General features: G+C 34.9%; 1 protein-coding gene across 11 annotated transcripts in view; it reads right to left on the bottom strand.

The window, feature by feature from the left end:
- The window catches only part of CPEB2 (cytoplasmic polyadenylation element binding protein 2), a 69,047-nt gene that overhangs the window by 1,738 nt on the left and 48,896 nt on the right, over window positions 1-18,413 (bottom strand). For all 11 annotated transcript variants that reach the window (XM_055246349.2, XM_055246351.2, XM_055246346.2 and 8 more), the window contains 6 exons: window positions 16,238-16,408; window positions 14,590-14,679; window positions 9,982-10,100; window positions 9,227-9,341; window positions 6,222-6,403; window positions 1-2,266 (listed from right to left, as the gene is read on the bottom strand). The exon at window positions 1-2,266 is cut by the window's left edge and continues 1,738 nt beyond it. In XM_055246349.2, the coding sequence (XP_055102324.1) occupies window positions 2,039-2,266; window positions 6,222-6,403; window positions 9,227-9,341; window positions 9,982-10,100; window positions 14,590-14,679; window positions 16,238-16,408 (905 nt within the window). In that variant the 3' untranslated portion in view covers window positions 1-2,038. The remainder of the gene's footprint in view (window positions 2,267-6,221; window positions 6,404-9,226; window positions 9,342-9,981; window positions 10,101-14,589; window positions 14,680-16,237; window positions 16,409-18,413) is intronic.

Here is an 18,413-nt window from a genome sequence, read left to right as displayed (position 1 = left end):
GGTTAGAAAAGAATACTCCAAAAAATCTGGAGGATCATGGTTAAGTAACAAATAGGGAACATTGACAAATAAATTAGTAAAAAGCTCTTCTGAAAACAGCATCAACTTTAAACATTAAAAACTTGAACCACAACCACAATAAAACAGCAGAGTTAGACATGAACCACATATTTTTACAGTACAAAAAAGCACACCACAGACAACCAATATTAAGATCAACACTTTGCTCACATGAAGGATTGTCCCAAGGGTTTGCTGTAAGGCAACACCCTTGTAATTTTCTCTCTTTAGAGTCAAAAATCTTTTAGTTCTGCATTTTTAAAAAACATTTACCATTGTTGGGTGCTTTGCTTAGATTGCAGAGTAACTCTTACATTAAAATATAGGGGCTAGTTGCATTAAAAATGCTCTAAAGAGAAAAAATATCACTAATGATATTCTAATAGTGTTCAGTACCAAGAGAAACTCATTAACTACTGCATGTTTCCATGCCACTTTCTCAAAAAAACACCCCCAAAAACCTGCAAGCAAAGTCATTACCAAAATTCCTTCATCAAAATTTTCAAAAAACCAATTCTCAACTATTAAGAACAATGTTCCATGCAACAGTGACCCCAGTTTAGGCAGAAGACCCCAATATTTATAGGTTAAACACATAAGCAAGTTCAAGCCAGATTTCACCATTGTCTTATAAAGGTAAAATTTAATTTTATGCAACTAGCCATCTGTATATTTCCCCTTCTCCATTTTGACTTTACTTAAGGTTTACTAAAGTTTTGCATTCTTCTATAAAATTCAGATTTTTAAATATGGGTTTCTTATGGGTCTTACATTTGGTGACTGGTTAGCAGTGTGCTGGCCATCTTTGGTTTATAAAGGATGTCTTAACCATGGACTATCAAAGGGGCTAAAATCAACTTTCTTTAGAATTCTTGTATTTTCTTTTACTCATTCTTTTATCTATACTATATCACTGCACATGAATTAGAACCGCACGTCACAAAATTGCACAGGGATTACAAATATTACATCCAGTCTGCATAAAATCGAATTCCACTACTGACCAGATCACAAAATGGCTGCACTCTCTAATCTAAAACTAATTTGCATATTGTACACATGTAAGACGATTTTTTAAACTTGAAGTCACAATAATGCATGCAAGTTTGCTTTTTTAAGCAAATTTTATAATTTGTTCATGCTACCTAGATTCAAGAGAGCTTTTTTGAACATTTGCAATACCTCACCTCATTAGTTAATAATTCTAGTGCATGCATATGGTGTATACAGGTAAGTAAACATGCATTTTTTTCACATTCTAAAACTATGGCAGTTTAGGCCATATTGTGCTGCCTGCATTTTATCTGCAATGCAGTGTGTCTCTAACGTCTTCAGTCCCGTATTAATAGGTGGCATTTACACATAACACCTATATAGCAGCAAAGCTAATACAGCTTGTGATTAAAAATGTTTAAAAATAGCTAATAAATCAGATTATCTTGAGGTATTATTTCTTGCAAGTCAAAATGGAGAGCAAAAAAATCAACCCTAATTTTTAGTTTATGTATACACTGAAAATAGCAACAATAAAAATAAGCATTTGTAGCAGACATATTCCATCTTCACTATTATTTTGCTACCTTTGGTAAATTACTGGGGCAGATCTTGAAGTTAAAAACCCATGTTTAGAAATAAGTGCACGCTTCCCCCACTATATAGCAGCAGACTGTGTTGCCCCTATGCAAAACATTCTCATATCTAATTTTAACTTTACATATAAAAATAACTTGGAGAAAATACAAAAAAACATTTTATTTTAACATGAAAATATCAGAAAAATTAGTAAGCCTGAGATGTAGGGTTTTGGTGAAAAACAAGAGGCTTGTAGTGTTTTGGCTGCTGATAAAGATGCATGTATTGATAGCTGGGGTGAAAAGCAGAAGAATGCACTTATTTCTTCTGCATGTCAGTATCTTCAGACACAGTAAGCCACATGCACCCTTTCTTTCCTTGTTAAACAGAGGCCAGTTTGCTATTCTTAGTTCCAGCGGAAGTGGATCTGACGTGGGCGATCAGCACCTTCCTTTACCAATGGCTTATGGAACTCACGTCCAGCACGAGAGTGGATATTTGCCCAACAAAACTCACAGTAATACTGCAGGCAAGTGACATTGGCACAAAAAAAGGGAGCAAATTTTCCACCACAGCGTGCGCCCTGGCATTCATCACACATCTGGTCATCTAGCACATATGGCTTTACCTCCACCTTGAAAAAAAAGAAAGTCTCATTAGGGTCTGCTTCAGAAACCAAATTCTGTAATAACTTAAAATGTTTCTATAGCAGAAAAAAAAGCACCAGCATTAAAAGCTGAGGAAATGGGCAGTTTCTCAAGGAAGGAGCTTTACCATGTAGTAGGTTAAAACACTTTAAAAATCTGATTTGCAAAACATTCCACTCTCACCTTTCTTGAATAACATGTTTGAAACACCTGTGTGCTGGTATTTTCAGAGTTAGGGGAGATTGTGAGTGAAAAACAAAAGAGATATCAAGTAGTCATGGAAGACAGTTTCCACACCTTTTTCCCTCATTCCAGTATCACCTGTGAGATGGCAGAACCCGAACAGCCACTGATTAAGGCAGCGCTTCTCCAATGCAGGTGCGAGTCACACTCTGCTTGGAAATAACTGGCACAGACAAGCCAGAACTGTGGAGAATCTTACAAAGGGCATGCCTAGACTTCTGTAAATTTGTAAGATATAAAGTACAAGTCGCGTTGTGAAGGTCTGACTTGGCAGAACACTTCAGACTGGAGTCAGCTCTGAATGATAAACTTCTCCACCTCAGTTTCCACATCTGTCAAGTGGGAGTAACAGATCCTGTCTCAGAGTTGTGAGGCTTAAATTGTGAATGTAAAAGCATAAGACAGTGCTTGGCACATGGTAAAATATTCTATAAATTAGTATTAGCTACTATTAGCTGCAATAGCCTTGCTTTCCTGCTTGTGATAACTTTATGAATGGAAGGTTTTTACCGTTGTTTGGCTGAAAAGTGCCAGACAGCGTAACAGCTCCAGCCCTTCCTTAGGAGACAGCAGAACACTGAGTGTTCTGAAGGACTGGATTGAGATAAAGTAAAGGTTGCCTATAGTAAAAAATAATGACCCAACAGTTTGTATTCTGAATGTATTCTACTGAAATACTTGCATGAGCGCAGAAAATGAATATAAGGATATTTTCCGCAATATTATTTGTCAGAACAACAACAAACTAGAAACAACCTAAAAGTTGATTACAAGAACTGTAGGATGTTCATTTGATAGATAGGTAATGGAATTACATTGTTGTTTATATTTCATTGATTAGGATTAGGATATATTTTATGTATATTCGACACTTGGCTTTTCTGAATTGCTTGTTTGTATCTTTTGCGTATTGTCTTGCTGGAGTTTTGTTTGTTTTTTAAATTGATTTATGAGTTCTCTTTTGTCAGTTAAGAATTTTTAACCTTTTTTCCAGTGGCTTTACAATCTTTAACACAAATTTTTAAAATTTTTATGCTTGATTTTTATCTCTCAACTTTTTCCTTTATGGGTTCTATCTTTTCTTTGCCAGGCTGCTATTTTTGATTCATTATCTTCACTACAAATTATAGCTATAATAAAAAAGAACATTATTACGAACAAAGAACACATTAAGGTAGCATGAGAGTTGCTGGATTTCATCTCACTGAATTATAAACTCCATGAACACTGGAACAGCACCCATTTGCTCAACATTCAGTTTCCAGTGCCTAGAAGAATATCTAGCATGAAGTAGAAATGCTATAAATATATGCATAAATGTAATACATTTACATATGTTTTCTGGGTTTCTTTCTCATGGTTATTTCTTTTTTTTTTTTTAATAAGATTTTAGACAAATTGAAACCAAGGTCTGTGATGTTTACTTCACTTCCATAATACGTGATAAAACGCCAGATGTTCAGGAGTTACATTTTAATATAAAACTGTTGAACAAAAATTTTACAAATGCAATGATTTCAATTATTTGTATTTTTAAAATTCTAGATATTTATTAGTTTTATGAAGCTAACATACCTTACTCAAAACCAGAGACTTTAAAGATGGAAAATTGAATTTCAAAACCTATTTCTCATTAATAATCTCTAATAATTAAACTCTTCTATATGCAAAAGGAAGTTTCATTAACACTACACTTCACCTAGTCTTATTTTCTAACATTTACTAGAAGTCACAGTGAATTATGCTACTCAGAAATAACATACAAAAAAATATAATGAATTACACATCTGTGGTGACTGTGCTTTCCAGCTATCAGATAGGAACTAAACCACAGTATCCATGAGTCTAAAAAGTAAGTGGAATAAACAATTTTCATTCCCTTCAAATAAGTATCCTGTGTATCTTTGGGTTGGCAGTTATACACTTACATTTATTCAATTTTTATGGTTTAATAACCATATTCATATTGGAGAGATGAAAGGTATAAAGGTTAGTGGTTTAATATTTCTTTGTATAAGCAGTATTAGTGACTTGTAAAATATTTAAGGCTCAAATTCTTTCAAATACAGTTCAAAATTACCTTTGTAGCACATATCTTAGAAAATGAGCTTTTCCCTCAGGTATTTCAATGCCTTTTTAAGAAGGCACATGTATCTCAATTCATCTGCTCTGCAACTGAGTTGCTCTTTAAGAGTCAATACTCTGTTCCAAATAATTCGTCCTTCACTATCATTTCAGAAACAAAGAGGTATGAGGTATAACACTGTAACAGTCTTTTTCTTCTGCTAGCGCACATTAAATACCATGATTATACACTATAACGTCCCGTGACCTATCACCTCTCTGTTAGCGGTCTAAACCACAGCTGTACATTTGTGTCACTTTCGGAGCTTTATTACCAATTCAGCAGAACCTCAAGGGGTAGGACCCAAATGCCAAGATTTTTCTAAGTTCCCAGGTGAATAATGTACAGCAGAGGTTGAGAACCACAACACTAGAGGAACTCTTAACGTTCAGACAAGTTCAGAAAAGTTATGTATGCATGTCTTGTCAAAAGCAGAGCACCTCCTCTTAGTTTTTTTTTTTTTTGGCAACCTTTTAAGTAGCAATGCAAACAAACAAAAAAAACCCTACTCTGCATTTGTGAACTGAACCTATGCTGTGTTTCTTTTCTAAATGAGACGGTTGGGTAATTACATTGGGGACTACTTCTAGCATGCATGGTCCAGCCAATTGGTATTAATTAACTAGCTTCCCTGTCCCCAATATAGTCTTTTAATGTCCCAAACAGCCCCAGAAGAGGCTTCAAGAAACTGTTATATTGGGGAAAAGGAGTATCCACTCAAGTTATATCTTCTATCTACTAATTCGGATATAAAAATTCATTTACCCCCATATTCTTAATGTATTTCTGCTATACTATAAATATAAACATGATTATTTTATAATATGTTTAGCTATGTATAGGAACTGTTCACAGATTTTGGCATAAAATAGATTTGTAAATGAATGCTAGTGTCTTTCCCTATTTTAGAGGGTAGTCAGTACTTGGAATTATTCAACAGGGTTTCAGTTATCATTCCTAGTACTTCTTAAAAGTTCTTATTGTGATGATTCAAGCAATGCTACTAAAAAAATTTTAAGTTTAGGTCAATTATTTTAGAGAAATATACACAATGCATTTTTATTTTAGATTTTGTGACAAATGAAAACAAACATTTAAATAACACTCTCCGTCAAGTTCTATTCTAAGTGCTTATATATATGTAAATTTATTTAATCCTCAAAATTACTGAGAAAAACATATTATCATTGTTTTCTATTTTACAAGTGAGGAAAAAGAGGCATAGAGAAGGTTAATTTGTAGAAATGGGGTTCAATCCCAGGCAGTCTGACTCCAATGTACAGGCTCTTAAAACAACGTCTCTGCCTCCACGGTTAGAATATTTGACCTATTGGCTGATTAAAAAATTCTGACATGGCTGCACAATGATATTAATATTTTTATATTAGACCTAAAGTTTAAAGTGTGTTCAGTAATTTTCCATTTCAAGGATATTTTTATATAATATCCTTTAAGACTTAAAGAAGTATAAAAATTAAACAGTGTTCAAATTATATTATTAACTCCTTAGGGTATGAAGCTTTGGATCAGCACCTTATTATAGGACATAAGTGATTTCCCAATATGCAACTTACACGTTTATCAATATCACCATGCTGAAGCTGAACAAACCGCGCACTGATGGCAGCAATATAGCTCTGCTGATTGGAGAAAGCAACTCGCCCAGCACCTTTTGGGTATTTTAGCTCAGGATCTGTATCAATTCCTGCATAACAAACTCCACCATACAGCCGGTCCATGATCATAGCAAGTTCCACTTCAAAAGGAAAAGAAGTTTACATCAAATGTGAGAGAACACAGTAATCAACAATTTTTAAGTATTTTTTGTAAAACGTAAAAGTCAATAGTATATTATCATTTGACCAGGAGTAGAGTGGCAGATAAGAGGCTGTTGTTAAAAAAGGACGGGGATCAAGGATGCTTTTTTTTAACTATAAAGTGACTCACCACCATCACATCTACCTACTTACAGCACTAAACCCACTATATACTCTATCTTCTGTCCTATAGAGAAATAGTTCCATGCTCTTTCCTAAATCCAATCCTTTCACTTGCATACTAGATCCCATACACTCTCACTATGGACACTGCTTCAGCAATTCTCCCCTTTCCCTTCTGTACAATCAGTTTTCCCCTTATACTAGGTCATTCCCAAGTACACTATAATTTTCCTACCTTAAAAAAAATTCCCATAACACTTTTTTCTCCCTCTCAGCTACTGATCCATTTCTCTGTTCCCCTTTACAACCAAATTTCTCAAAATCTGTTCCAGTATTCCCCCCAATTCCTCTCCTCCCATTCTATATTCAACTCTTTTTCTAATCAGACTATCACACCATGACTCCACTCTAATTGTTCAAGCTAAGTCCAATGGTCAATCTATCTGTAAGTAGCATTGAACACAGTTAATCCCTTCCTTCTCATTCAAATATTTTCTCCATCTGGCTTCTAGAATATATTATCCCACTAATTCTGCTACTACCTCACTGATAAATTTCTTCTGAGTCTTCCTTGATAGTTCATCCTAAACTCCTTAACTTTTCAATGTCAGAGTACCCTAACTTTCAATCCTTGCAACACTACACTCCTGGCTTTGGTAACTTCATCCTGTATCATAGCTTTAAACACCATCTATATGTTTCTAAGCTCCTACATTTTTATCTCTAGTGTGGACCTCTCCCCTGGATGCCAGACTTGTACATGCAACTGTCTCTTGGACAACTCGATATTTAACAGGCACTGGCCACACTCAGTATATTAAAAATGGAACTCATAATATTCCCCTATCCCATTTAAACCTGCTCCAATGAGTTTCTGCTGACCCAGTTAGAAAGCAACAGAAAAGATGAGGTTGTCAAGATCTTTGACTTCATCCTTTCTGTATTCTTCCCTTGCTCCATAATGCACATGCAATCCTGTAAACTTGATTTTAAAACATATCTAGAGTCCAATCACCTCACCTCCATCACTACTAACATCCTGATTCATGCTAACATCATTTTTCACCTGGTTCATGGCAATAGCCTTATCTCTCTTGCTTTTGGCCTTTGCCTTCCCAGCTTGTTTTTAAAACTCTTTATAAAGAGTGATTCTCTTAAAAAATAATACCAGATACCACCATAAAAATACATAAAAAATATACCATATACCATGGTTTAATTGAAATTTCTATTTATTTGGGAGCTCTGAATGGTGCCATACACTTGTGTTCAAAACCAAGATCATAATCTTCCCTCCCTATCTGCTCCTTCTCCAGTGTTCCTTCCATCTCAGTAAAAGGCATCACTATCCACTCAGTGGCTTATGACTGAAAGATGAGATTCAGTCTTTGTGTTTACCTCATAAATATCTGTCACCTCTGTTCAGTTGGCTTTCTCCACTGCTACCACTAATCCAAGCCACCATTGTCTATCTCCTGGATTGTAATAATAGGATGCTAAATTGGTCTGCCCGTATTTACTCTCACCCTGGCCCCCCTCTCTATGAGTCATTAGCTAAAGTGAACTTTGAAAATTGCAAAGATGATGAAGTCTCTCTTTTGCTTAAAAACTCTTCAATGGTTTATTTTACCCTTGCTCTGAGAATAAATACCAAGTTAGTCCATTAGACTTGCATGATTTGACTCCCGTCTCCTTGTGTCCCTTCCCTCACTCCTTGTATCCCAAGTCAGGCACTTTGGGCTTCTTTCAGTTCCTCCAAAGCACCCTGTTTCCCTCCACTCAAGACCTTTAAATAAGCTGTTCCCTTTCTGTGAAACACACTCCTCAGAACCCTACTACCATCCTGATCCTACTCCTTTCGCCCAGTCTTTATATGTCAGCTCTACTACAAATATCTTCAAGATATCAGACTTCAAATACCTTCAAGGTATCAGATATCATATTTCCTTGCTACATGCTCTTCTGTTCCCTATAGTACTTCTTTGTAGAAGTCATCATATTCGTAACTATTTACATGTATGAATAGTTCTTTAACATGTATCTCTAAGATTGGGGAGAGGATGTTCTCAGTGATGGAAATCACTAACACTCCACACATCGTGCACAGTACCATCTAACATGTGCGAAGTGGGCATATATATCTACAATTGTATTCCTATGTGACATATTTTGATAGGTTTTTGGTTCCTAGTTATTGTTCAACACAAGTTTATCATCATTCACTTATCTAAAGTGCTACTTTAATGATTAAAATATAGATAAAAGAGAAAAAAATCCCATATTTCTTTTTCAGATATCGGAATCGATGTACACAAAATAAACAGACCCCAAATTCTCATATCTCAGAGAGGTATACTTAGGAAATCGGAAATATTTAGGTAGATTCTTATAGATATGCTTGTAGTTAGCTACTGCACTAATATTGACAGATAAGTACCCAATTCTCCAGTTTGAGAGTTTCAAGAAGGGGCCTCAGAATTTGTTTCAAAATTCTGTAGTTAGCAGCTATTGGAGCATGAAGAATCTGCTCCTGCTCTGTCCAATAGTGTCATGTACACAATAGTTTCCAAATGTTTATTAAATTGACTAGGACATATTAAATGATTTTTTTTAAACAAAATTGTTAACATTCTACTTACCAGCCCTTAATGGCCTAGGAACACCTCCAACAAAAATTGTTTTTCGGGGATCCAAAGGCTGAGAACCATCCATTACAAAATCACTATCACTCAAATTCCAAGGACGTATTTGAACCTATGAAGAAAATTACATTGGGTCTTACTCCCTTGATGGCTTATGAGAATTTTCTGTTTGTTTTTACCAGTTAATAGTGATTCTTTTATTGTTTAAAAATTTGTATAGTGGGATCTGGAAACAAATTATTTTTATAACTTTTGATCTAGATACTATAAATCTGCAGTCTCTGACCTTTTTGGCACCAGGGACCAATTTTGAGGAAAACAATTTTTCCAAGGATGGAGGTGGTGGAGGATGGTTTCGAGACCAAAGTGTTCCACCTCAGATAATCAGGCATTAGATTCTCATAAAGAACATGCAACCCAGATCACTCGCATGTGCAGTTCACAATAGGGTTTGCATTCCTATGAGAATAGAATGCCATCTCTGATCTGACAGGAGGTGGAGCTCAGGCAGTAATGCTGGCTTGCCTGCCACTCATCTCCTGCTGTGTGGCCTGGTTCCTAATAGATCATGGACCACTAGTACTGGTCCACTGCCCAGGGGTTGGGAATGCCTGCTATAAATTATCTGGATGTTTCAAAAACTAAAACTCAACATGGTAGTTTAATTGTTCTTTTATTAATTAACAATCATTTCAAAACAATTTTTGAAAAATTTTCATTTGTAGCCTGAAGTTCATGTGGTATTTACTTACTGGTTTGTCCTTGATAGTAGGGCTAGAAACACACAGATAGAGTTTTCCATCTTCTTCAATACAAGCATCAATTAGTGCCTGAACTGAGCTCTCTTCTTGAAAGAGAAGAAATGCATAGCCTGGAATAACCATTAAAGATAGGGCAATATGTCAAGCCAAGTGATTTTACTCCAAATTTCAGTACTGTTTAGAAAATACATGCTTTTGAAAAAAAAAAAAACTGTCAAATAGGGTGAAAAACCATTTACCTTCTACAAGAGAACACAATATCCTATGTAATACACATTAAAACAGATACTCAGTAAAGCAATTGGCTACTTTATATAGAACACTTGCTATCAGATACTGTACTAACTTACATGCATTAGTATTTGATTCTCAAAAGTCTATGAAATATTATTCCTGTTTTACAGAAGAAAAAAATCAAAGTACCACCAAAGTCAGTCTCATAGTAGTTGGTTGAATAATTTCAAACTGAGGTCAGCCCCAAGGTCTCCCATGTGCTTTCTAGAAGTGATACTACCTTGTTACAGAACTTGGCAGAATTAACCAGGTGAGTATATCTGGAGCTAAAGTTTGCTATAAATGCCCTCAGGTTAATCCAAGTTCTAGACTTTTAGACTGGAACACACTTGGAAAGGTCCAGGAAATCCCCTAAGCAGAGGAAACATTCCACAGTCTCATGAAAACTTCCCAATGATACTAAGAAAGCTACAGTAGGAAGGTTGGAATGAAACATGTTCCTTAATAAAACATGGGTCAGATGGATCAAAACTTTTAAATCAAGCCTCAACTTGGAAAGCCGTGGAATACATTTTTCAAACTGTTTGGAGACTATCTAGACTTGTAAACAACCAATTGTCAATCTTTAATAAAAAATCATGTATCCAGCAGACAGAATAGACTACATTATAAAAAGAAGGCATCAAAATTTACACTGCAAGTTTACTATTATGTGATTATTCCCAGCAATTGATAGCTATAAATGATCTATCCCTTACCTTGGCAAGATTTCTATGCGAACAAATGTACAGCATTTTAATCTAGTCCCAGTATGAAGCAGACATCAAGCAGGCCATGTATGTCTGTTCCATCATATAATGGGAAATGTAAGGTCATGTTTTTACTCAAGTCGAAAAACTCAGCTTATTGTCAACCATAGCTTTATGCCACAAAGGTCTGATGTGACACTAAAGTACTTCATTTTAATAAAATTAAAATACCTGATTGCATAAAAAATACCTGAAGCCATTTCACCTTATATAAATGATTTCACCCTATATAAATACAAACTTCCAAAGGTAAGATTACACAGGATTAAAAAACATGTCTTGGATTTTTTACACTGCTGGAAACAATTTAAATATTCTTGAAAATAATGAAGATTTTTTTAAGGCTTTAATTTTGATACAAAATAAGGATCTGGGAACTACAACTATTTTGTAGTAATTAAAAGGATATAAGACCAATTTACTAAAATAGTATATTAAATTCAGTATTTTAATGTTGGCCAATTTTTATAATTTTTGATATTAATATTTTAATATTGCTTAATTTAAAATAATACTTTAAATTCAATATCTTTAATACTGCTCAATTTTTGTTATTATTAGGGAACGTTTATATTGCAAAAATTAAGCCATATCAGGTAAATTATGACTTACCTAATGCAAGTCATTAGATATTAAAATATTCTTCACAAAAACATACTATATAATAGCTTCTTTCGAATTTGTTAAAGCAAGCTAATAATCACATAAGGTGAAGGTTATTCACTGCAAAGGAAACTTACGTAGGTGTGTGGCTTAGCATCTAAGGGACTCTAGTCACCGCTGTAATTACAAGGTAGCTTCACCCACTGGATGCTTCTATACCAGTGTTTTCCAAACCATGGAAAATGCTGAATTACAGAAATAACAAAATTGCTTGAAAGAACAAGGTTTGGGGATACTGGTCTTTGGAAATGGCTACAATTAACTGTAATTGTACCAAAAAAAACTATGATTTGCCAGTGCCAATTTTATTTTTTCAATTAGAGAAACTAAATACTGCAAAATCACAATAACAATGACAGCAACAGCCGGGCGCGGTGGCTCACGCCTGTAATCCCAGCACTTTGGGAGGCCGAGGCGGGTGGATCACGAGGTCAGGAGATCGAGACCACTGTGAAACCCCGTCTCTACTAAAAATACAAAAAAATTAGCCGGGTGTGGTGGCGGGCGCCTGTAGTCCCAGCTACTCGGAGAGGCTGAGGCAGGAGAATGGCATGAACCCGGGAGGCGGAGCTTGCAGTGAGCCGAGATTGCGCCACTGCACTCCAGCCCGGGCGACAGAGCAAGACTCCGTCTCCAAAAAAAAAAAAAAAAAAAAAACACTGATAGCAACAATAGCAATAAAGACAACAACTATTCTGTTTCATTACATATGTTCCATCCCATCTTTCTAGGCTTAGAGTACACCATTCTTGTAAGTGAACAAGTGGCTCATGCAAAAATGTGCATCTTTCTCCATCCAAACAATTCCTAATTCCTTTTTAAAATTCTATTTCCATTCCTGCCTGGAACTCTGTTCAAGTACTTTTTATCTATCTATATACAGTACCTTAGATTAATTCCAGACCTCTCGGTGAAGCTTTCCCCCATCTACCTGAAGTAATTTCTCCATCCTATAGTATTTTTTGTTATCTCATGTATTAGGCAGTTAAAAATCCATGAGTTATTGAGAATATAAACATTCACAAAGGTGAATAAAGACACTATTTTACAGACCATTGAAAGAAACTGACATTAATAAAATAATTACAAATGTTTAAAGTTGTAAAAATGTAATACTGCAACTGTGATGAGTGCTAGCAGTGAAAGACACATACAGCACTAGGAGTTGGGCAGGAGGAGCTGACCTCATTTGGTAGATCCTCAATGTATTCTGTGACAAACTTACACTTAAGCTTGAGATACAAGATTAGTAGGGAATATATAAAGAGACTTAAGGAAGAGACACCGTCAGTCTAGAGATTATCATACATAAAAGCACTGAGGCTGGAGAGAACAAGGCCAGTCTGTGGGACTGGAAGGAAACAAGCAGCAATAGTAGAAGAAGCTAGAAAGAAGGCAAGGCCAGGCAGAGTGAATGCATTTTTGCTTTTATCCTAAAAATAAGAGAAACCATTAAAGGGTTTATGCAGGTGAGTAAGGAATAGCACCATCCAATGAGTTTTCAAAGACTGCTGTGACTGGACTATAGGAGAAAACTGGAGAGGACTAGAGATGCGGAGAGACTAGAAAGACAGCTGAAGTAGTCCAGGCAAGTGATGATGGTAGCTTAGTCGAGAACATTACAAAATAATTCAATACTCTGAGTATTCAATAAAAATGGCATTTATAAAGTAAACTTTATGAAATGGCAAGAGAGTAAAACTATGGACAACGCTAAAACTAAGCGAATAAATAAACATCTCTATCTATGTGGAGATAATTTCCTCTCTAAACCAAGGTTTTGTGACCTCCAATAAACTCCAGACTACATGGAGAGAGGTAGATAGCTTTAATCAGATTCTCATAGAGGCCTAGGATCCAGAATCCCTACTCAAAAGATGTTCTTGATTCCCTACATATATACAGATCTGCAAGTATTAAAAAAAATTGCATTATTCCATTTATCTAAAAAACTATGTGAACTATTAGTGAAGGTTCTATAATTCTCAATGACAGAAAGTAGATATGCCTCATATAATTCATCACCAGAAACCTGTATCTAGTTTTTATGTGCCAGTAACTTCTTTATCATGCTTCATTTCCCAGAGTCAAAATCGAACCATTTAACAGTTTTATTGGGGTCTTTTCTCCAGGCTTGACAATTCACTGAGTCATGAAACTGAATAGTATGTGTAGTGTGCTAAAATTATATTTCAGCAATGTTTAAAGTAAAGTCTTAATCTTTGAACCTCCCTCTTTCTTTTATTCATTTCAGAGAACCTTCCATTAGCAATTCTGACTAGCTGAATTAATGTTCAAGACTCCTTTCTCCTCTCTTCCTCTTGTTATTGCGGGCAGGATATACTTCCTCTCCCCACAGATGGTGACTTGATCATGTGACTTGCATGTGAAGGTTAGCACAATTTGTAATTCTTGTCCTGTGGTGATCAGCCACGGTGTCTTCCTAGCAATTACTGACTAACATAACTAAGCATCTTCCCTTATATAATTGAAAAAAAAATAGACCCAACTAGCTACTTTGTCTTTTATCTAAATTATTTATTCATCAACAGAGTTGGCAATAATTTATACTGCTCTGCTGTTATCTAGAACATTTAATATAAATCTTATATTTCAACTGTTCATAAATTTATATTTTATAAAAGACCAATCACTTCACATAGATCTTAATTTCATAACGCAGAGATACTGTTTCATATGTCTATACCCAAGTTACTTGAAATGATGCTTTAGACAGAGAAAATACTCAAACATTTGTTGATCTGAGTCTATGAAATTATTATCAAATAGCAAGTCTCTTATGATTCCTAACTGGCTAAGTAACTGCTATTCTTTCTTTTGCTCTCATACAACCAATTATTTCCTAGCAAATATTAACAATAACAATCCTTACCTTTCGGTGGAAAATAGGACTTGCTTTCTGCTTTATGAGGCCAATCTACTACCAAAGGCCCAAATCTTCTGAAGCTAGCAGTTATTTCATCTTAATAAAGTACAATAATACACATTAGAAATTAGTTTCAGTGATTCGTTCTAAGAAGTTCTGTACTGTTACTATGAAGATTTAACATTTAAAAGTGCCAAATACCTTAAGATAAATTAGAATATAAACACTGGGAATATGTCTAACATACTTATTAAAATAATATGTCAAGCTTAACAAGTTTTGTCAAAATAAATTCATTTTTAAGCAATGCATTGGTTAGAATACTCAATTCCATGTGAATTTTAAAATTTTATATAACATTGTATGGATACTAATGACTTTATAGTACACCAAACCACAAATAGCACTGGACTGAAAAAAACGCCAACATATATAAATTAAATAAAATCTATTACTGCTTCACAAATAAAATCATTTTAGTATAGGAAAAAAAGGTCTGCTGAAACAAGACTTGAATAACTATAATGTTGAAAAAATATACAAGGGTCTGATACATGCCAGGTAGTTTCACTGAAATCCATATAGGTAACATCCAATTGCTATGTCTTATGTTATTTCATTACATAGACAGCTTATGAAGATCAGTACTTAGAATAAGTTTGTGGATATCTGAATCATAACTAAAAAATGTCCTAAAATGTAAGAATGAGTGATACATTTCTCATAACCTCACAAATATAGCTTAATATTTTAAGTCTTCAATTAATTTTCTTTTGTTATAATTACACATGATCATTTTCACATACAATTATTAGTGTTTGTGAAACCCTAATTTCCTATTCATGTTCTGTTTCCATTTCCCTTTTGGTTTTAATAGCCTCTTTCTTCCCTGTTTCTAAGAGCACATTTATCCTTAAAGAAATTAAACTTTTGGCCAGGCGCGGTGGCTCATGCCTGTAATCCCAGCACTTTGGGAGGCTGAGGTGGACAGATCACGAGGTTAGGAGATCAAAACCATCCCGGCTAACACAGTGAAACCCCGTCTCTACTAAAAATACAACAAATTAGTGGGGCATGGTGGCATGCGCCTGTAGTCCCAGCTACACAGGAGGCTGAGGCAGGAGAATCGCTTGAACTCGGGAAATGGAGTTTGCAGCGAGCCGAGATTGCGCCACTGCACTCCAGCCTGGAAGACAGAATGAGACTCCGCCTCAAAAAAATAAATAAATAAAAATAAAAATAAATTAAACTTTTTATTACCAAGCATTTGATATAATCTTATGGTTGGTTCCATTTATTTCAGTGTATATGTGCATGCACACATTATGGTGATACAAAAAGCTTTAAGTTTTATATACCTAAATATATTCTATATTTTAAGAACAAGTAGAATATGACCTAGGTCATGAAAATCTTATTTACAAAAAATGCTCACAGTTACAAATATGGTAAGATCTAAGGAAAAAAATAAAAAAGCTTTTGTTCAACTTTCATATTTCAATAGGTGATAAAATATTTTAAAAGAAGAAAATGCATTCTAATTTGGAAAATCTCTAGGTGGTAAAAACTTTCATAGTCCATTCAATTAAATTTCATATTTTTTTGTTTTTGTTAAAGTCCAAATCACCATGTTAATAAATATCTTAATAAATACCTTCATCAATATCCGGAGGAAGACCACCAACAAAAACTTTTCGAGAGAAGCGTTCTATTCGCTCTCCATTTTGATGAGCTGAATAACAGGTGGGTGAATTTAAAACTCCAACTTGATCACTGTGACCATCATCCAGCAAGCCATCATCTATTGGAAAGAGGGAAGAACGACCTAGAATAAAGAACAAATACAACTTGAATCTCAGATATGAGAAAATGATAAATTTAAGCATAAAAATACCAATGACAAATTCAAAGACTTAAAAATGAAGGTGATGCAGGTGAACATAAAAATTAAGAGAAATTTAAATCGTGTGTGGTTTTAATTACCTGGATTCAAGAAAGAAGCAATCTAAAGAGTGACTTAGAAATAAACATAGTCATATGTCAACAATTAAACTGCAAAAGAGATACTAGATCACTTCAACTTGTTATGAGCAAGAACTTGTTATAAGCAAGAACCTAATGTATGTGGACAGTTAGAACGGATATGTAACAGGAGAAACTTTTCAGAAACTGGTGGCAAAAGGAAATGGCACAGACTAAATAGATAAGGGGATATAATTTATAAAAAAATCACTTGTAGACTGCAGTAAGTAATGATATGGAGAACAAGTAATACTTGTATACAAGGTCTTGACCTAATTTATTACATGTGTGCCAATTATATGAAATGGTAGACAGGGCTTCTGCACATGTGCAAAATAGAAAAGGTATCCCCTCTAGCACGTTAGTGCCCATTTGAGCCCACATTTCAGGAGGTAACCCTTATATAGGGCACATCCTGTACAATCCTCTGAAGTAATCCCCACTCTGTGGGTAATCCCTCCACAAAATTTAAATGACCTGATATACTACTCCCCGGCTGTCAAGGAATGTACATTTAGAAAGATAAGATCTATATATGTAACCATGGTACACATCCATAAGAAAGCTTCAAAGTGCTCAGAGGACATATTCTGGAGGAAAGGGGTCAAATGAAAGGATGATTCCCTAAATCTCTAAGTGAAATTAGATAGCATTTGGGATAAAAAGAGAAAAATAGCAGTACATAGTGAGGCATTAGAAAGGGTAGAATATCTATAGGTGGAAATATTTATAGGAACATGGTTTTCAGCAAATTTTCCTTTTTTCCAAGTGAAAGGAGAAACATAAGAAAATGTAGGAAAAACTGAACTTACTTGAGAAATAAGGAATAGTCAAGGTTGGCTGAAATATGTTGGAAACAAGGAGAGTAAAAGCTAGAAAAGCCCTTTGAGGCTAGTTAGATTATTTAGTGCTGAATGCCAGGCTAACGAGACATTTAGTAGGTGGTGAAGATAATCAACTGGATACAGGAATTCAATCAAGATTATAACTTTTTCAATGCATTAGGGAGACTTAGTAAATATGGATAAGGTAGCTGGAAATGAGCAGATCAGAAGCTGTGCAAAAAATCCACAAAGGATGGATGGCAGTCACAAGCAGATAGGAAACAGGGAGAAAGAATGAAAAAGGAGAGATCTAAGGAAGACTTTAGAAAATGATAAAACCATTAACTGATATAAGGACAGTAAAGACCAGAAACTGGTATGAGAACGGAAAATAATTTAAGCTTTAGATATGTAAAGTTTTATATGCTGTTAGGATGTTCAGAAGCAAATGTACAGTAGGAAGCTGAAAAGGAAGTGGAGAACAGAAATGTCATATTTCTGAGAATGTAATTTGGAGTCAACTCCACATGGGTTATAGTTTAAGGTCCTTTATAACATCCATGATAAACACTCTAGCGAGAAATGATGAGGACAGCTCCTTGAGAAACTTACAAGGAAGAAGCAGAACATTCAAGGAGCTAGAGAAAGGAGTGAGATAAGAAAAGTGGGAGGTCAGCCAAAATATCACGGTAATAGAAGCACCAAAAAACTAATAAAAGAACAAAAGAGCAATTAAGTAACAATGTGAGATATTAAGATAATTACTTTTAATAAACAGTTGTTTTTGAGGACATACATGATCTGTGAAGGTAGCTCTTTCAGGAAAGTTGGGTAGGAGTCACAGTGCATGTATTTAGAGTTTTATTAAGTATAGAGATCAAATGAAGAGAAGTATATTAGAGAAGGAAAAGCAGAGTAAGAATATGGACAAGTTGTTTTTCTTTCAGTATTAACTGAAGGATTTTTTTGGATAGGAGACAATGC

This window comes from Symphalangus syndactylus, chromosome 16, assembly GCF_028878055.3.
Source record: "Symphalangus syndactylus isolate Jambi chromosome 16, NHGRI_mSymSyn1-v2.1_pri, whole genome shotgun sequence".
Lineage (NCBI taxonomy): Eukaryota > Metazoa > Chordata > Mammalia > Primates > Hylobatidae > Symphalangus > Symphalangus syndactylus.
This window is presented reverse-complemented; position numbering and strand designations above follow the sequence as displayed.